The following is a 22,436-nucleotide window of genomic DNA, read 5'->3' on the forward strand; positions in this document are numbered from 1 at the left end:
CTATGACAACATCAACTTAATCACATGGAAATATATTATAATACTTTCCAGCACTATATAAAAGCAGTACAATAGAGATAATTGAGAAAACCCTACCGTAGCATAGAGGTAAGGTCCCCAAGACAACACAGCATCTACAGGTGACACCCAGGAATCCCCAAGAGCAACTCCTGCCAATTGACACCTAATCTTCTTCTGCTGAACTGCCTGTTGATCAAGAAAAAAAAATAAACATTCAATTAACTGTTTCATCTAAATAAAATTTCAGGTTTCTTAAACTCAAAGTTCAGTACATTTATCTACGCAGTATAAAGTGTCTAATACTGTATTTAAGTTTCATTAATTGCACATTTTTATTAGCCCTTGTTGTGTGTAGCAATGCTGAGAACACTGCTCTCCCCATTGTTACATGTGATAGCAATAAGAGCTCACAATGAGAGCTCAGCCTTCTGCAATGTTACATGTAATAGCAATGATAGCTCAGTCTTCCCCAGAGTGTTACATGTGATAGCAATGATAGCTCAGCCTTCCCCAGAGTGTTACATGTGATAGCAATGATAGCTCAGCCTTCCACAGTGTTACATGTGATAGCAATGATAGCTCAGCCTTCCACAAAGTGTTACATGTGATAGCAATGATAGATCAGCCTTCCCCAGAGTGTTACATGTGATAGCAATGATAGCTCAGCCTTCCACAAAGTGTTACATGTGATAGCAATGATAGCTCAGCCTTCCACAGAGTGTTACATGTGATAGCAATGATAGCTCAGCCTTCCCCAGAGTGTTACATGTGATAGCAATGATAGCTCAGCCTTCCACAGAGTGTTACATGTGATAGCAATGATAGCTCAGCCTTCCACAGAGTGTTACATGTGATAGCAATGATAGTTCAGCCTTCCCCAGAGTGTTACATGTGATAGCAATGATAGTTCAGCCTTCCCCAGAGTGGTGATAGCAATGATAGCTCAGCCTTCCCCAGAGTGTTACATGTGATAGCAATGATAGTTCAGCCTTCCCCAGAGTGGTGATAGCAATGATAGCTCAGCCTTCCACAGAGTGTTACATGTGATAGCAATGATAGCTCAGCCTACACTTGGGGGGACCAGAACACTGAAGAACATCAAGGACTACATCCGGGATGCAGTGTTCAACCTCAGGGCAGCCTGGGGTAAGATCATGGAGATGACACTGAGGAATAGATGGAAGAAGCTCCTGAATGGTGGTGGTGCTGCTGCAGAAACTGTGTTACTACAGGAGGATGCAGACTTCGAGGGTTTCAAAGTGGTTCACACACTTTTCAGGAACAGTGGCGATACTGTTGTGACCGAGGAGGATGTGGGCGAGTGACTGCAGGTGGATGTCGGCGATTCTTGCTATGGAGCTCTCGCACAGTAGGAAATAGCATCTAGTGTTGTCTGGTCCTACAAAGAAGGACAACAGAGAGGAAAAAGTTGCCACCACCAGTCTCAGAGAGGCGAGGACATACCTGAACAGCCTCCATTTCCTCCCCTTTTACCAGAACCTTTGGGAGATGAGAGCAATTGATACAGATAAACTGCAAAAGAGGACCAAGAAGAAGCAGCATAAGATTGGGGACTACTACTCCAAGGTCCACACTCCAGTCCCCAGGTGTCCTAGTGCTGTGTCCTATGGCAGCTTGGCTAGTACCAGTAGTGACAGTGTTTCTGGCCCCAACTCACAGCCCTCAACATCAGATATTGCACACTACAGTACAGGTTGACCATCAAAAATCCGCCAATCGATAAACCGGAACCTTCAGTTTTCCGGCATGGATTTCGGAGCGCATTTTCAAATTTCCTGCCTTGGCGCACCATTGTTTTCTGGACGCGCCGTTTATGTTTTGATAGTGCTGTACTCCAGAATCAGCTGTTGGGTCTTGCTCGCACCTGCTAACAAGCATTCATGCTCATTCCTTCTGATTTTATCATTTAATTGCTGCTGTATAGGTAGCCCCATCATGGATTCAGCAAAGAAAAGCGGTGGCGTAAAACGTAAACATCGTGCGTTGTCGATTGCAGAGAAAGTGGAAGTGCTTAAAAAATTTGATGGCATAAATTGTGGCCAAGTTTAATGTTTACTTCTCATTCTAACGAAGACACAGAAAATGATTTTGCAGGGTTTACGGTTTCCAAAGAAAAGCACCTTATACATGAACTTCTTGCTTATGTTAAAGATGTAACTAATCCTGATGCCAAGGAGCTTTCATCAGGGGTAAATGAAGATGTTTTAACAGAATGGTTGGATGTTGATGATAATGTGCCTACAGCTCATCATTACACTGATTCTGAAATTGTAGATATGGTTAAAAGTCCGGAGAGAAATGCCTGTACAGGTAGTGATGAAGATGAAAACAGTGAAGAAAATGAGGAAGATGTGAGAGACAGAATCTCTATTGACAGGTTAATTACGTTGACAACTGAACTGCTGGCTGGACTAGAGCAACGAAGTTTTGTAAATGAACAAGAAATCATGAATGTTTTCTTGCTCCAAGATAAACTTATTAGAGAAAGACCCAAGTATATGAAGCAACAGACATTGCACGATATATTAAAAAAAATAGCTAGAAAGCAGGAAGCAACAGTGGTGTCCACACTTGATAATCCACTGCCATCAACTTCAAGACAAGTTGAAGCTGTTCCTGTTGCTGAGGATGTTGTCACTGTCAATGATAAAGATGATAATCCTGACAGCCCATCTGCTGTTTAGCCTGGTAAACATTAAAATTTCATTTGCTTTTCATTTAGTGTTTAATTTTCTTTTTTTTTAAAGGACTGTGCAGGTAGTAATTTTCTGTTAAATATACTGTATACAGCATATATAATAAAATTTCATTTGCTTTTCATTTAGTGTTTAATTTTCTTTGTTTAAAGGACTGTACAGGTAGTCATTTTCTGTTAAACTTATACAGCAAATATACCCATCAGTTTTCCGGCATTTTCGAAAATCCGGCACTCCTCAGGTCCCGAGGCTGCGGATTTTTGATAGTCAACCTGTACCACCTTTACCATCACCACCACCACATGCCTTGTAATCACCCTGTCCATCACAACCCAGCACTTTGTCGGCAGTGGAAATCATTCATGTCACTCCTGAGTTGCCTCTCTCCTTCATGGAGGAAGAGGAGAGTGACAGTTAGCACCAGCTGTTATATTAGAAGGTATAGGTCCAAGCAGGCCATCTTGATTCATTAAATCACCCTTTGTCCTGCCTGCATCACAAACTCAAGATGACATCATCTGCTGGTGAGTACAGTATATACAGTACAGCAGTAGTAGTACACATTATTTTGCTTATTTACAATATATTGTACAGGGGGTCCCTACTTACGAACGCCTGCCGATACAAATAGGGTTAAATTTGAAATTTACAGTATTTTATTTACCCGATGACTTATTTTTCTACTTTCATTTATTGTATTTTGTCATTCTCTTTCTTCTTTTATCTTCAATTAAGTGATTTTAGATGTACATAAGGACTTAGGCTATGATATAGTGGGATTTTAAACATTGTTCTGTAAGAACGGTTTGCACATAGCATGTGTTCCAACTTGCATACAAATCCGACTTAAGAATGTCCTCAGGAATGGAACCCGTTCATAACCCAGGGACCCCTGTATGTGTACAGTGGTGTTTGTGTAAATAAATACAGCTCCTGTGCTTATCTGTGTGAGATGCATAGTTTAGGCTCTTAGAAAACTTTCTCCAGTACCTGGAAAATTTTGGGGGATGTGCTACTTTTTTCGGGGATGAGAAATTGTGTTAAAATGTAAAGATTTCACCGATTTATATTTTCATTCTATGTGCACTTCAGTACTGTACATACAGCATTACCTAATCTGTAACTGATGGAGCCCTGGGTGACTATGACATGCCCTTCAATCTTTCTATCCTGGAACAGCAACATCTATATCATTTGGCAACTCTTAACCACCCCTCCCCCCCCCTGGTAATAGATAGAAGTGTAGCAGTGTCACTGCATTGAGAATCATGTTACAGGGGCTCTGGCATACTGATACATTGCAGTGTGTATCCACACAGCCTGTAAATCATAAACAAATTCTACATCCTGCATTATTCTTTCTCCAATACTGTGTATGATTACATTGTTATGAAAAATCCTGTACAGTATAGTACAGTGGTCCCTCGGTTAACGAGATTTCGGTTAACGAGTTACCTTCCATAAGATTCTTAACTTCGGTTAACGAGCAATCCCTCGATTAACGAGTTTCTTACGAGCCGACCAGCACATGTTTTCGCTTGCATTTGGCGGTCCACCAGCTGTAGTATTAGTCCGCCAATACAATAATCGGTTCTAGGGCTTAAATTCCTTACCATTTTAGCAAATATCAAGAAGTTTATACTATTCAATAATTTTAAAAGTTTAATATGAAATTTTTTAGTCATTTTAACAATTATTGAACATAATTGAAGGTAATGAAACTAGTTTTATGCGTGCCATCCAGCCTCTCAACACACCATACAGGCGTCAGTCTTTGTGTCTTTTCAGTGGAGGTAACATCTTGCTTGAGACTCTCTTCAACTAAATGCTTTTTTCTGTGTTTGCATGCAAATTATTGGTCATTTTGAAATTTATTTCACATATTGACAATATATAATGCAGTGCAGTGTTGATTTAAAGAAAATAATCTTGAATTCCACCAAGAGAACTAAAATTTTATGGGTGAAATGGCGCCATGGGGTGACTTCTCTTCCACCCCAATGCCTTCTCTTCTCCCTTCTCCTCCACTCCCATTCTAATTCCCATCATCATCATCCAGGAGCCTTCTACATACACACCTCAAAGTAAGTGTACTTTTCTACCTTTTTTGTTGAATTTAGGCAATTTTCGGTGAGCTGGAACCAACTACCCAAAAACCCATTGAAACAATGGTTTCGGTTAAAGAGTTTTTCGGTTAACGAGCAACCTTCTAGAACGGATTGTGCTCGTTAAGCGAGGGACCACTGTACCTAGTTTTGATAATCTTACTCATAAATGTGTAAAAGAAAATCATTAGAACGTAATGAGAAAACTGTGAAACAAGTTTAATGACAAACACAAAGTTATGAACTAGGTCAATTGATAATACAGTATAATAATGTTTCAAAAGAAAGACTGAAAACCTCCAAAACTTTAAACCTTTCCATGCAACACTTACCTTTCTGAGTGTTTGTGCAAATTTGGCAGCCATTTTGCCTCCATAAGACTCTGCAAAGATGTAAAATGGGACAGTCTCAAACTCTGGAACCTGTAAAAAAAAATTTAAAAAGTTAACAAAGAAACACATTGATGTAAAACTTCTTAATTATCATAAACAAATGATATAAACTTCATTTCAACTTCTCTTCATTTTACACTACTGTAGAAATACTTTAAGTGAAGTAAAAACATTATTACCTGTAGTTTATTACTACAGTCAACAGCAGTAATTCATCCCAAGCCAATGTGCCTGATATGAGACAGGTGATCTGGTAACACAGTTTTGGGAAGAGTTGACATATGTTTTAAATGTCCAGTTATTTAAGATTTATGATCAGATATTACCTAAGAATGCCCGGTACATTTTTTGTAAATACTGTACAGTAACTTAATTAGTATCAATGTGTAAAATGCAGAAAAATAATGTTATTGAGAAATATATGACCTTGGTGAAGTATGATTCATAACTGGGGGTAGCATTTTACAGATGATCACATACTGTATTTGGCACAAGTTATCACTGGTGGAGGCTCCTGTTGTTTAAGAATAAGACAAAGGAACAGGCTTTGTGTGAAATACAACAAAGCCTGGGATAACTTTGTTGCCCTTGTGGTGCCATGGTAGTGATCCCTATTTATTCTCAGAAATCCAGGGTTCAATTCCTGACTAGTGAAGTATTGTTTGTATACTGAAGTCTGTGTACTCACTATGTTTTCCATATATTATTGTAAATATTCTTTTATTATATCATAACATTATCTGCATATTATTTTATTGTTTAATGCACTCTTATATTGGGTGATAAAGACTGATGTTATGCTGTATTAAGATAGGCAAAGTTAAGAAGAAAACTCAGAATTTTGAGATGTGGGTTAGGACAAATGATGAGCAAGACAGGAGGATGTTTGCCAGATCCAGGAGCCAAGCAAAGGCTTTTAGCCGCTACGCAAAGTTGAAATTAAAAACGCAAGTTGGCATATCGGACCTGAGGCTTGAAGATGGTAGTTATACAGATTCTGACCAGGATAAGTAGGAGGCATTGAATAAATTTTTTTCATCGGTGTTCACAAGAAAATGTGAACAATATTCCTACGTTTGAGGAAAGACGGTTTGACACAAAGCTGACCCACATTGTGTTCTCGGATGAGGTTATAAGAAATAGACTGTCAAAGCTAAAGATTCACAAAAATCCCGGCCCAGATATGATACACCCGAGAGTGTTAAGAGAACTGTGTAACGTGCTTGCAGAGCCCCTTAAGATCCTGTTCTGCAAATGCCTGGATGAACAAAAGGTCCCCGATGACTGGAAAATGACTTATGTGAGTCCTATATTCAAGAAAGGCGATCATCACTCCACGAATAATTAGAGACCAGTATGCCTGACCAGCATAGTGTGCAAAATACTAGAGAGCATTGTAGAGATGCCATGAAGGAATATCTACTACGAAACAACCTTGTAAAGGAATGCCAACATAGTTTTATGCCAGGACAATCCTGCTTAACACAATTACTCAAGGTACTGGCTGTTTGGACTCAAATTTTAGAACAAGGCAGATATATCGACAATATATACTCCATGAAAGGCTGAGAATCAAACTGGAAGAGTATGGGAATCGGGGAAGTCTCCCAGCGCAGATCGGAGACTTTCTGCAGGACCGCAAACAGTGTGTGGTGATAAACGGTATGAAATCGTAATATGTACCTGTGACAAGCAAGGTACCACAGAGCAATGTATTGGGCCCGTTGTTGTTTGTTTGTTTGTTTCATTAATTACATGCCAGAAGCTATACACTCATCCTTACAAATGTTTGCAGATGACGCAAAGTTATTTAGGAAAATTAAGAACCAAACAGACTGTGAAGAACTGCAGAAAGATCTCTGTGAGCTTCAAGAATGGTCGAGGAAATGGCTGCTAAGATTCAATATCACAAAGTGTAAAAGGATGCACCAATAGTAAGGAGGTGTATCACATATCCCAACAGGACGAAGAGACTGAGATTACTTGAGACCATATGTGAAAAGGACCTGGGTGTATGTCGATAATGTACTTAGTTCTCAGGCCATTGTGAGAAGGTGAATCAGGCAACGAAACTAGTAGGTCTTATGAGAAGATCGTTTAGATATCTGGATGGTCCATTGCTCGTCACGATCTTCAAGAGTGAGTTGCTTCCCCATCTAGAGTATTGTCACCCCGTCTGGTCCCCGAGGTATGCTAGAGACTGTCAATTGGCTGAAAATGTCCAAAGGAGGGCAAACAGACTGGTGCCTGCTCTACAGAACCTTAGTTACCCAGAGAGATTGGAGCGCCTGCAACTATATAGCATGTAATACCTACTATATTTACAGTACCTGCTTTTATTGTACCATCAAAAGCACTTTATCGGAAATTATCATGTAAATAGATAAGAAATTACCATTGCAATAAACATATTTGCCAACTAAACATAATCCTGACAGCTCTGTCCTCGTGTTCAACCTTAATACTGTACAACCCATGTTGTACTGCTCCCCCATTATACTTATGTTTTTCAATTCCACTGTAATTTATATATACTGTATACTTATAATACAAATAAAAAGAATAAACAAAAAAATAATAAATACAATAAATAAATATTGAAGTGATAACTGTGGTAACATTATAAGATGTTCTTATTACCACCATGCTATTGTACTATTCCAGATGTTACTAAATGTGAGATAATACTTCCTTGAGATAAATGTATAGTATATATCAGGTGCCTAAAAGAGAGCTCAGGTTCTCAACTGGCTCAACCATATTAATATTATTATTATCCACTCTGTATCTGTGTTTTTCTGGTCGCCCCTACAGACAGGCGAGGGGCGACCTAATCAAAGTGTATAAACATCTCAGGTGGCACTACCAGAGGCGTAATTTGGGGGGGCTGGGGGGGCAACTCCCAAGGACTGTCTTGCTCTCCAAGGAAAATTTTAATTATATTCCTTTTTCATATAGGCGAATTGAATTTGGTGAGAACATCTCAATGGTATTTTTACTATGCATAATTAAACAAAATGATAAGTATTCGTCTATTTTCATTGTTACCATTGCCTATCATTTATAAACTAAATAGCAGCAAGGAAGTAAGTCATATTGCTAGCAGCCACACCGAGCAGATGCAAACTGAAAACATAAAACGTGTTGGAACGTGTTCCGTCTGTTACAGCACCACGGTGGAGCAGGATTTGGACCTCTACTCTTTGCATGTAGGTAATGGTGTTGCCATCCCTCAGCAAAATCTGAAATGACACCCCTGGGCACTATTTGGTCAAATGTACATACATGGAGCTGGCGGACGTCTGCCCCACAAAGGGTCACAGCTTAAAAGTTGAAGAAACCACAAGTCCACAAAACTGTGAGGGCAAACTTTTTCGGAGTGAGAGTTGTTAACTCTTGAAACAATCTGCCAGAGAGAGTTGTGACGGCACCGAGTGTGAGCTCATTGAAGGCCAGACTTGACCAACACTGGAGCAGGTTCCGATATATTCAGGAGCCAGTGCATGCCCAGTATCTGCCAACAGTAGGTATCAGAGATGTTACCGACCGCCCAAGCGGCCAACGAGCCGATCAGTGGTGAAGATAAAAAAATAAATAAATAAATAAAAATAAAAGTAAAAAGTAAGGGTACATATTGGGAATGCTGGGCATATACAGTAGATGTTCTTTTGTTCTGATGTTTATGCGGGGGACATGGAGCGTCGTGACAGTTACAGTTTCCCTCTACTCTCATTCGAAGCAGACGCTCCTGGTTTTCTCCTTCCACTGCCGTCTTGCTTCTATCTGAGGTGCACTGGAGAGGGTCGGAGGATCCTATGCATGTGAAGGTTCTGGTTGCTGCTGTGTATGTGGTAAGACTGGTATTTGCCAAGTTAATATAGGATTTTGCCCTAGGTGTTCTCAGGTAGGAGTGTTTGTGTTACTCAATATTGTTTCATTTTTGTACTCTTTCTTTAATGGTATTTACTCAGTTCATACATGTATTAGCCCAAAATATTCTTGGGTAGGAGTGTTTGTATTACAGTGTTATTTCATTTTGGTGTTCTTGTGCATAAGACATGTAAATATGGTAGATAAGCAATATTCATGTTATTTTTAGTTAAGCTTTTTTTTCATTAACATGGACCATCTTTCACTAATTATTTTGTCATATTAATATAACTTTGAGTGACCTATGTCTAAAAATATATATATTGTCAATTGGTGTAGAGTTTCCATGGGAGCTTTTTGCATTTATGTTAGGTCACTGTCCCAGCGCTGGAATTTTGGTTGTTTGTGGGGTGAATATTATAAGTACTATTAAGTGACATTCCAGTGCTTTGAAGGCTAAGTATATAAGAGGGAAGTGATCGTGACAATATATAGACACACACATAAGTTAAATTATAAGTAAAACTCAGGAGAACCTTAAATAACTTCTATACTTGAATTACCGTACTACTGTACTTTCAATGGGGTGAAGTGTCTCAAGAGTATATTTATTCCCTCAACAATCTTCCCGAGTACAGTACCTGTGTTTTAAACCTTCTACTGTAAAGTACCTACTTACTTTTGTAAGGAATCCTGTCATGAATGTCAGCAAATCATTAGCAATATCTGTGTTGTTCCGAGCCAAAAGTTTTGGGTCTTCAACATAACTGTAGCCGGTACCTACAGGGTTGTCCACAAATAGAATGTTCACTTCCTCAGTCTGAAATCACAGGAATAAAAAAATCTTATATAAATGCCACTCAAATTTCTATTTTGGTTCAAATTTGTTTTTAATATTTCATCTATGTATACATGAGCCAAGTTATTATGGTAGGTGACAGAAGCACCCAGAGACAATTACCCTGTATACTGTACTGTAGTGAGTTGATTGGAAACTTTGAAATTTGTAGATGAACCTTGACTGAGCAAGAAGCTGGCCAGAATTTTATGACTAAGCTTACTTTTCAGTGCTTAATAGGAACTGATATGTCTCTCATTACCCCCAAAAATGACAAATACATAACCTCCACCAAGACATTCTTTATTTACACAACAAGGATAAAGATACTATTCACGCTTATTTAATTTTCTCCATCTAATTCATCTCTGATTTCCTGTATTAAGAGCAACATGATGCAAGGAGAATCTTGAAGTTGAAGTAACAGACTGTAAGAGAAGCATTTTATGCAGAGTTAAGAAGACTGGAAACATCCAATGACTGTGTGTGAGGGGTGGTGAAACAAGATGCTGGGCCAAAACACAGTATGGGTAGTTTGCATATCAACCCAATCAATCCTTTCTTGGAAATTTTAATGAATGGACCCAAAAAATAAATATCATGTGTTATCCTGTGGGAGCTGGATATCATTCCTGCAGTTACTGGAAACCAGTAAAGAAAAGTGATAATGGTGGTGGAATGAAGTGAACACAACAATAAAGGAGGAAAGTAGATTGCTAAGACCTGAAACATGAGTGGTGACAGGAAGAATACCTGGAAGCAAAGTGTAGGGCCAAAAGAGAGACCTAAGAAGTATGAACAGGACACTTTTGTGAATATGTTGAATAGAGCAGACACAAGAAAAGAGGTATATACTACAGTAAAACCCCATTAAGGCAGACTCCACTAAGGCAGATGTCATTTAAGCTGGACAAAATTATTTGCTAAAAAATATTTCAAAAATTAAGATTATTCAAAAATAAAAAATAATCAATTGTTGTTTTGGGAAATAATAACAAATTAATTCTACCCGGTAGTAAAGATACAATGTTCCTTATTATGTTATTACTGTATAGGTAAATGCATGGTTTATATAATTTGTTTATCACTGTGCCCATCACCCTTTTCAAATTAGACTACAAGATATGTACCGGTATGTATTTCTCCCATACATATTTCAATCGTACACCTGGCAACGGGAGCCTGGAAGCATTGAGTGACCACTAGTTAGACACAGGGGTTCCCAAGCATTTTCCAGTATGACCCTGTCTAGTACTGTCTCCTATCCAGTGCGACCCCAAGTCGTTACATACAGTATGCTGTATATAGTGGAAAATAACTAATTTTGAAAAATATAACTAAGTCCTGTACATCTATCAAAGGAATACCTACCCAAGCATTTGTTCTGTTCTTTTGGAACTGGTTCTGTGGTCCTATCTCCAGAAAATTGCCAATGCCAGTAGATGATGCTCCTGGGCCACCCTGTAGCCACATCACCAAGGGGCGCAGCTTGTAGTCAACATCAGCAGTGGTGTAATATAGCCAAAAGAACATGTGAGCTTTTTCCCGCACATTCACATAACCCCATGTTTCCTTTCCTTGCTTGATTCTGGCAGAGGATCCTGAAACAAAGATACAGTATAAGAAAAAAACACTGCATTTAAAGCATGTAAGATTTAAGTGATATTAGGTCAAATCAGGTAAGGTTAGGTTAAGTGAGACAGGTAAAAGCATCTTAATTTGCACTCCCTCGAGAGATGTAGTGAGGGGCAATATGATCGAGGTGTACAGATGGAAGTCAGGGTTAAGCAAAGGTGATATAACAAAGGTACTCAAACTATCCAACCTGGAGTGAACTCGTAGCAATTGTTTTAAATTAGACAAATTTAGATTTAGGCGCAAGATAGGTAAATATTGGTTTGGAAATACAGTAGTGGATGAGTGGAACAGGTCACCAAACATCATCATTAACTCGAATATGCTGGATAGCTTCAAACATAGGTTGGATGGATATATGAGCAATAGGGGTTGGGTGTAATCGGGACTGCCCGGTAAGGGCCAATAAACCTGCTGTGGTTTCCTCCATTCTTATGTTCTTATGTAAATCAACAAGGTGCTGGAATATCAGACAGTTTCAGCAGTCACTTGATAAGGATGTATGCGACAATATTCTTTTCATTTATGCTATCCTGGGGTGTGACACCATGTCCCGTTTGTTTGGTGTTGGCAAACACATTGCCCTGAAATGGGCTAAATCCAGTCTGTACTTCCGTCATCAAGCTGCTATACTCAGATCTACAGAAGGAGATTGCTGTGATATAATCAAGGCTGAGGAGAATGCATTAGTATCCTTGTATCATGGTGAACCTGGAGATACTCTTGACAAACTCAGACTGAGACTCTTTCGCCAAAAGGTATCCACAAGTACAGTGGGGTATGCGATAACGAACGGATCCTACTACGAATATTCCTATAACGAACGGTTTTACCTATAAAATTGATAATGCTATAACGAACGAAACTCCTACAACGAACATTATAATTTTTTTTTTTTTTTTACTAATTTATTGTTTCTGTATTACAAGTATTAATGATATTTTATTTCAGGAGTTTAGATGCATATTTATGCACTTTTTTACAATTTTTACAATTTAATATTATATTTTTCAGTGTTAAGTGGTTGTATTTGGGGGCCTGGAATGGATTAATCCTATAACGAACAAGGTTCATTATAGCATACCCCACTGTAAAACATGTGTAAAGCCACAGAACCTGCCACTAGTATCTCCTGCTGCTCAATATCACAGCTTTCATTTTTACCATCAAGTTCAGCAGTGGTCTGAGAGAGATTTACTTACAGAGGAATGGGGATGGAAGATACAGGACAATAAGTGGTCCCTGTCTCCACAGATTTACAGCCAGCTCCAGCCTACCTTCTGGAAGCAATGCATTGTAACTGTAAAAGTAAATGTGACACTCGTTGTGGAAGCAGGAGGTTTGGATTGCAATGCTCTCTAGCATGTGGGAAGTTTAAACTAAGCGTGGGAAGTTTAAACTATGCTTGGGAAATTGGAATTGCACCTCGATTGTAGAGTGGGATGCATCCCCTCCATCTCCCCCCCCTCAGGATCTGCACCCCTGAACCCTGATATGAAAACTGAATTTGAGCTGAAACCTAGGTTTTTCCGATGGGTTTTGATGTGATTCATCCGAATTTGATAATCTTTTGCCAAAACTTGGCTTGGATACTAAAATTTTGGCTTTCTTTTTTAAACTTATTTAAAATGTAAAATCAGAATTAACTTTGGTCATTTATATAGCATATCACTCGTTTTTGCTCTCCCTCCACTCAAAAATTCCGATTTCCCACAGGTCCCCCAAGACTGTCAAACTCAAAAACGAGTCATTTGCGATACAAATGAAGGTCAGAATCGTGCACAACACACCAAATACCATCAAAAAAATTTAAGTTTCGTGGCCAAAACCATTATGTGCAACTTGTAAAAATTTACCAACATTTTATAGTTTTAGGATTTTTAAAGATTAGGAAACATTACGTCAGGTTTTCCTCTATTTCAAAGCCCTACCCACTTTAAACAAGTAATATTATTGGTGAATTTATCTGTTAAAATAATCAAAAAATATAAATTTCCGATGAAAACGCTAGAGTAAATTTTTATTTTTTCTTTCTTCCAATACTATAAGACTCAATATATAAATTGGTGTTGGAAACTTCTAAATATTTACCCCATTTATTAAAGACATGACAGCATATATTAACTTGATACATTAAAATGATCTTCACAACAGTAGAAGCAGTGGGAAACTTGACGAGCAGCAAACCACCACATCTTCCTTATCATCATTTCTCTCGGTACTGTGACGAATATTTTTCCTGGTGTGGCTCTCCTTACTCTTGCCCATTGAAACGAAACACCACACTCCACCAATGATGCTTTTTCCTTTCCTTGAACATTACTTTTGGTCAGAGAGCGTACATCAACTAGCTGACTCCCACCCTCGGCTTCACTACAAGCTAGTGACGTCACAGCCAATCACTGGGTGTTTTGCAGTCATGTGAATTGAGCCATTTAACCATTTTCTTTTACTTTCTGGTCTTTTTTTGACGAACATTTTTGTGTCATGTTTCACACCAATCCCTTATAACTGTAAGAGGAGCTGAACACACACAGTACAATAGCAGGGAAGCTAATATACGAAAGGACATGAAAAAACTGTAGCACCTCCATAATGCCACCATCATAAGTCAGTTATGTGAGTAACAACTGTGGCAAGTTTCAGATCAGAGCACAGCAGCAGTTCATTGTACAAAATTTTAACCTTCGGAGCTTCCAAGCATTTTGCTTTCATCAAAACAACCATGAGAACATCAAACAGTTATGTCCTTGATGCTCGTCAACACACATGTTACCATATACAGGTAAGTGCAGGTATCAGGAGCTATGTTTTGGTTTAATCTTGAAACACTGAGCTAAGATAAGAGTGCTCTATGTTGGTCCTCGAGGCTAACTCATCTTGTTTAACGAAGAAGCTGTACAAGAGACAAAAGTTACTGAGAAATAAGAGGAGGAACACATCTCCGAAATTTGCGTACAGTGACCCCTCGTTTAACGAACGCCTCGGTTAACGAAATTTCGGTTAACGAACTGCCTTCCATAAGGATCTTCAATTCGGTTAATGAACAAAAATTCGGTTAACGAATTTCTTACGAACCGACCTCAACATGTTTTCGCTTGCACTGACCGGGCAACCAGCTTTAGTATCAGTCCGCCAATACAGTAATCGGTTTTAGGGCTTAAATTCCTTATTATTTTAGTAAATATCAAGAAGTTTATACTATTCAATAATTTTAAAAGTTTAATATTAACTTTTTTAGTCATTTTAACAATTATTGAACAAAATTGAAGGTAAAGAAACTAGTTTCTGGCGTGCCATCCCGCCTGTTAACACACCAGACAGGCATTAGTCTCTCTCTGTTTTCAGTGAAGGTAACATCTTGCTTGAGACTCTCTTCAACTAAACGCTTTTTTTCTGTGTTTCCAAGCAAATTATTGGTCATTTTGAAATATATTTTACATATTGACAATATATAATGCAGTGCAGTGTTGATTTAAAGAAAATAATCTTGAAATACACCAAGAGAACTAAAATTTTATGTGTGAAATGGTGCCATGGGGTGACTTCTCTTCCACCCCAATGCCTTCTCTTCTTCCTTCTCCTCCACCCCCATTCTAATTCCCCCCATCATCATCATCATCATCATCATCATCATCATCATCATCATCATCATCATCATCCAGGAGCCTTCTACATACACACCTCAAAGTAAGTAAACTTTTCTACCATTTTTGTTGAATTTAGGAAATTTTCGGTGAGCTGGAACCAATTACCCAAAAACCCATTGAAACAATGGTTTCGGTTAACGAACTTTTCGGTTAACGAACAACCTACTGGAACAGATTGAGTTCGTTAACCGAGGGGTCACTGTATCTTACTTATAAATCCCTCACTGCGTGGTAATGTCTGTATAACATAACACAATATTGTACAGTATTGCTACTATGTATGAAATAAATTGACATTTCTGGATTCCTTGCAGGTCAGGGAATATTTTGAATGTAAACTTCATATATTCTGCACAAAGGATAAAATATTTGCTTTGTGTAAACCAAATTATTACATTAGATCTAAAATTTGTATGTCTAATGCAAAATCCATGATGTTTATATTCAAAATGATCATCATATTGTAAGAATTCCAGCAACGTAAATTATATTCTGGCCGGGTAATTTGTATGAATTTTATGAGCTAAATAAAAAAATAAAAAAATTATACTTCACGCGTATATGAGTAGATGCACCGCGGAAAGTGAAAGTCCGGTTCTGGCAAGGTACCCGTAAATGAGAAATCGCGGAAAGTGAAACCGTGTAAAGCGGGGTAATGCTGTATATCAATCCTTCTCCCAATGCCAGAATTACATGGAAGTTGCCATACATATGTTTAATGATGCACTAAGAACAAAATATTACTGCCATGGGAATCCATGTAACTGATCCTACTTGTTGAATTGATTTATTATAAAAACGTTCTCACTCTAGCTCACACAACTGCATATACACGCAAATGTCTAGTCAGCAGCAACTCGCAACTTTATCCTGTTATTGGTCTTCTCACACTACAAGTGCTGTTGTTGACCTGACCAGTGCAAGCACTTTCTCAAAGTTGTATCACTTAAATCATTGTTACACTTTGCTGTCCTACTCTGCTAAAGACAAAATTATTAAATTAATTCTGTTTTTCTCCATACCATTTTATCTGGCATTTATATTTTCATTTCTGACAATATTCAGAGCTACAAACCCTACAAAGCCAAATATTGTATCGTTGTTCACAGGGTCGTTTCAAGGGTCACTAACCGCCTATATTATCGTCATAACACAATACTGCATATACTGAATGCATGTTAGGACAATGCACTCATGAGCAGCCGTAACCACAATTCTGGTATCTGCTGAAGTTACGAAAATGAATTTGCGTAGAATGAGCACCACCAAGCGTCAACCATTATAACTGGGGGCTCAGATGCTACTGTAGGGGTATCGAGATATTAATGTTGTCTAGCACTCAGGATGGAAGGAAACTCTAATGTGGTTTTCTTGTATAATATATAAGTTATATGATAGACAGTCTGGTGCTGGAGGTGCCATGTGGTGAGGGGCTGCTTGGTAGAGACGTTCGGTGAGTAGCTTGTTGAAGGAGGTAGATGTGCAGGAGCTTCGTTAGAGAAGATGTTGCCTGTTGCTGGCCTCCTGGTTGAATGAATGCTGGACAGCTAGGAGCTTGCTGGGAGGAGGTGTTGCGTGTTCAGGAAGATGGGCCAGAATGAGAGTTGGTTGGTGAGGAAGCTCAGAGAAGGACAGCTGGTGGGTCGCCATGCTCGCTGGCGGGAGCGAGGACCACCAGGCAGACGAGGAGGAGCTAAGGCAGCCAGGCAGTGGCGGAGGAGGAGGGTGTTGCTAGTTCAAGAAGAATGGTCAGAATGAATCTCAATGGAGAGACAGAGCTTATATACCCAGCAGCAGCCGCTATGAGTCATGTTGGGAAAACCCAGAAAGTCGCCGGTGACTGGTTCTGTTGCTAAGATACGGTAACATCTGGTTGGTTGCTAGGGAAGGCGGCACATTGGAATGCGATACGCAGTTTGTAGGGGAGACGTCCACTACACTACTCTACTTACACATAATAGTTCTCTTTACATAACCATCTATTGGTTACTGTACGAGGGCGACTGAAATATTTCACACCTGTTTAATTTACTGTTGTTTTGCTCCGTCCTTTTGAAATTTTTAAAAGTTGCCTGTTGTAAAAACAAAGATTTAGCTAAGAGGTTTTATAATAACCTTGTTAGTCATGGTATCTAAAGAGCAGAATAAAAAAAGGAAAAGTTTAGGGGTGGACATAGTACAGTACTCACATATAAAGTGATCCAAGAACACCTTTAGTGACAGCATACAGACACCCATCAATGCCACGTTCCTCACTTCTAGCCTCCCTCCTTTTGTGGTTTACTTCACGTCCACTCTTTTCCTATCTCTATTGTTAATATAATGGGATCTGTTCTGATGAAATAACCAACTTCACCTAAGATGATCTATTGGCTATACCACTGTTGAGCCATCACACAACCTCCACTTTCTCACCTGTTCATTTCTCACACCTGGATAGTGGAGTTCCCTAATGCACCTTATCCTCTTTATACATATTGCAGTTTTCAAAGGCAATTAAATTCCTAACAATATAATTGCCTGTATAATCATTACCAGCAGTCCTTCCAACAAGATCACTTAAGCTTAAATAAGTAGAGGTACCAAAATATACACAGTCCCCAAGAGCATGAACAAAATCATTGTCAAAAATTAATTAGGGAAAAAGCAGGTGTTACCAAAGCACTAGGTCACTATTGTGTCAAAATTTCACTTTTCTCACTTAAAAAAGTACATAAGATATCACCCAAAAAGGTAAGCAAGGACAATAAAAAAAAAATATCAGAATTCTTAACAGCGGGACAAACACTTGGCACAAGACCTATAATGACAAGGAGAAGGGGGCGGTGTACAAAGACAAAAGTCGTGTCGCGGTTTTGTCCAAAGATTAAATACAAATCGTGAAACATTATGAGAGCCCTACCATAAGGCAGAGCGCACCAAAAGTTTAGCCCTTCGGCATACTGTATGTTATCACCAAATTTCACGACACGACTTTTGTCTTTCATTGAACAGGACAGGGTTTAGTTGTGTCAGTGTGCATTGTCACTACTGTAACATGTGCCTCTTACCTTAAAATGCGTGTACCTTCATCTGTCTACCACCAAAACCACGGCTTTAAGAGCTTGATACTACTACACTGTACCACACCTAGGAACGCACGCACGCACGCACGCACGCACGCACGCACGCACGCACGCACGCACGCACGCACGCACGCACGCACGCACGCACACACACACACACACACACACACACACACACACACACACACACACACACACACACACACACACACACACACACACACACACACACACACCATCCTTGACCACCGGGAAGGTCAAGACGTACCTTGGCGCCTCCGGAGCAGCCAGGCCAACTGCTGAGCTACTCCATACAACCCTCCCCTGAACCCTCCTCCCCACCGGAATATCAACAAGTTCTCGCCAGAAGTTACAATTTCATTTAGGAAAGGAACGGAAACCAGTGTTAAACAGAGGTGAACAGTGGTGAACAGTGCTTAAGTCAGTGAGAACAACTCAACAGTAACAGTCGTACCCAAGTTAACTTTCACACAGTGAGGTCCCAGGTACCCAGTGATAACGGCCCGTGAGACCCAACAACAACCAGAGATGTGTTAATCCGTCTACGATAGGAAGGCCTAAGACCAAACCTCACTCATATAACACCATCTGTGAGGGAATTACTACACCACATGTCCCTCATAACACCATATGTGAGGGAATTACTACACCATGTCAAGTCCTTCATAACACCATCTGTGAGGGAATTACTACACCACGTGATGCCCCTCATAACACCATCTGTGAGGGAGTTACTACACCACGTGAGGCCCCTCATAACACCATCTGCGAGGGAATTACTACACCACGCCAGGTCCTTCATAACACCATCTGTGAGGGAATTACTACACCACGCCAGGTCCTTCATAACAACATCTGGAGGGAACTACTACACCACGTGAGTTCCTCCTAACACCATCTGGGAGGGAGTTACTACACTACGAGTTTGCTGTTCAACATCTACATTAATCTGTATGTTCACTGTATGTTCCTTTACCTTTCTATAATGAAGGCTTTTGTTAAACCACCAATGTATGTAATAAGTCATTTATGTCCAATGTATATTTTCAGCCTTCGGGCTGCAGAACTTTTTTCAATAAACCGTTAATTATTATTATTATTATTATTATTATTATTATTATTATTACACACACACACACACACAAATTGTGACACTACAACAACAGAAACAGTAGTGCCACACCTCTCACCATAACAGTAAACAGTAGTACCACACCTTTCACCACAACAGTAAACAGTAGTACCACACCTCTCACCACAACAGTAAACAGTAGTACCACACCTTTCACCACAACAGTAAACAGTAGTACCACACTTTCACACAAATAGTAGTACCACACCTCTCAAACAATAAACAGTAGTACCACACCTCTCACACAACAGTAAACAGTAGTAGCACACCTCACCACAACAATAAACAGTAGTACCACACCTCACCACAACAATAAACAGTAGCACACACTTCCTCACCACAACAATAAACAGTGCCACACCCCACCACAACAGTAAACAGTAGCACACCTCTCACCACAACAATAAACAGTAGTACCACACCCACCACAACAATAAACAGTAGTACCACACCTCTCACCACAACAATAAACAGTAGTACCACACCTTTCACCACAACAATAAACAGTAGTACCACACCTCTCACCACAACAATAAACAGTAGTACCACACCTCACCACAACAACAAACAGTAGTACCACACCTCTCACCACAACAATAAACATTAGTACCACACCTCTCACCACAACAATAAACAGTAGTACCACACCTCTCACCACAACAATAAACAGTAGAACCACACCTCACCACAACAATAAACAGTAGTACCACACCTTTCACCACAACAGTAAACAGTAGTACCACACCTCTCACCACAACAATAAACAGTAGTACCACACCCCCACCAACAATAAACAGTAGTACCACACCTCACCACAACAAAACAGTAGTACCACACCACCACAACAATAAACAGTAGTACCACACCTTCACCACAACAATAAACAGTAGTACCACACCTTCACCACAACAATAAACAGTAGTACCACCCTCACCACAACAATAAACAGTAGTACCACACCTCACCACAACAGTAAACAGTAGTACCACACCTCTCACCACACAAACAGTAGTACCACACCTCTCACCACAACAATAAACAGTAGTACCACACCCTCACCAACAATAAACAGTACCACACCTCACCACAACAATAAACAGTAGTACCACACCTCACCACAACAATAAACAGTAGTACCACACCTCTCACCACAACAATAAACAGTAGTACCACACCTCTCACCACAATAAATGTAGAACCACACCTCACCACAACAATAAACAGTAGTACCACACCTCACCACAACAGTAAACAGTAGTACCACACCTCACCACAACAATAAACAGTAGTACCACACCTCACCAACAAACAGTAGTACCACACCCCTCACCACAACAGTAAACAATAGTACCACACCTCTCACCACAACAATAAACAGTAGTAGTACCACACCTCTCACCACAACAATAAACAGTAGTACCACACCTCTCACCACAACAATAAACAGTAGTACCACATCTCCACCACAACAATAAACAGTAGTACCACACCTCTCACCACAACAATAAACAGTAGTACCACACCTCTCACCACAACAATAAACAGTAGTACCACACCTCTCACCACAACAATAAACAGTAGTACCACACCTCTCACCACAACAATAAACAGTAGTACCACACCTCTCACCACAACAATAAACAGTAGTACCACACCTCTCGCCACAACATAAACAGTAGTACCACACCTCCACCACAACAATAAACAGTAGTACCACACCTCTCACCACAACAATAAACAGTAGTACCACACCTCTCACCACAACAGTAAACAGTACACACCTCACCACAACAAAAGTAGTACCACACCTCTCACCACAACAGTAAACGTAGATCCAAACAAAAGTAGTCTCAATAAAAGGTAACTACCAATAAAGCTCACCACAACAATAAACAGTAGTACAACCTCTCACCACAACAATAAACAGTAGTACCACACCTCTCACCACAACAATAAACAGTAGTACCACACCTCTCACCACAACAATAAACAGTAGTACACACCTCTCCACCACAACAATAAACAGTAGTACCACACCTCACCACAACAATAAACAGTAGTACACACCTCTCACCACAACAATAAACAGTAGTACCACACCTCTCGCCACAACAATAAACAGTAGTAACACACCTCTCACCACAACAATAAACAGTAGTACCACACCTCACCACAACAATAAACAGTAGTACCACACCTCTCACCACAACAGTAAACAGTAGTACCACCTCACCACAACAATAAACAGTAGTACACACCTCTCACCACAACAGTAAATAGTAGTACTACTCTACACAACAATAAAGACCTCTCACCACAACAATAAACAGTAGTACCACACCCTCACCACAACAATAAACAGTAGTACACACCTCTCACCACAACAGTAAACAGTAGTACCCACACCTCACCACAACAATAAACAGTAGTACCACACCTCTCACCACAACAGTAAACAGTAGTACTACACCTCTCACAACAATAAAAGTAACACACCTCTCACCACAACAATAAACAGTAGTAAACACACCTCTCACCACAACAGTAAACAGTATACACCTCACCAAACAATAAATAGTAGTATACACTCTCACCACAACAGTAAACAGTAGTACACACCTCTCACCACAACAATAAACAGTAGTACCACACCTCTCACCACAACAATAAACAGTAGTACACACCTCACCACAACAATAAATAGTAGTACACACCTCTCACCACAACAGTAACAGTAGTACACACTCTCACCACAACAATAAAGTAGTACATCTCTCACCACAACAGTAAATAGTAGTATACACCTCACCACAACAATAAACAGTAGTACACACCTCTCTACCACAACAGTAAATAGTAGTACTACACCTCTCACCACAACAATAAACAGTAGTACTACACCTCTCACCACAACAATAAACAGTAGTACCATCTCTCACCACAACAATAAATAGTAGTAATACACCTCTCACCACAACAATAAAGTAGTA

General features: G+C 39.6%; 1 protein-coding gene across 1 annotated transcript in view; it reads right to left on the reverse strand.

Moving 5' to 3' along the window:
- LOC121862347 (retinoid-inducible serine carboxypeptidase-like) overlaps window positions 1–22,436 on the reverse strand; it is a gene marked incomplete in the record, with an annotated part of 104,876 nt that overhangs the window by 22,120 nt on the left and 60,320 nt on the right. The window contains 4 exon segments of the mRNA XM_042360574.1: window positions 97–207; window positions 5,176–5,265; window positions 9,785–9,925; window positions 11,315–11,544. Coding sequence (XP_042216508.1) covers window positions 97–207; window positions 5,176–5,265; window positions 9,785–9,925; window positions 11,315–11,544 — 572 coding nt within the window.

The sequence above is a fragment of the Homarus americanus genome, unplaced genomic scaffold, assembly GCF_018991925.1.
Source record: "Homarus americanus isolate GMGI-L3 unplaced genomic scaffold, GMGI_Hamer_2.0 scaffold31037, whole genome shotgun sequence".
NCBI lineage: Eukaryota > Metazoa > Arthropoda > Malacostraca > Decapoda > Nephropidae > Homarus > Homarus americanus.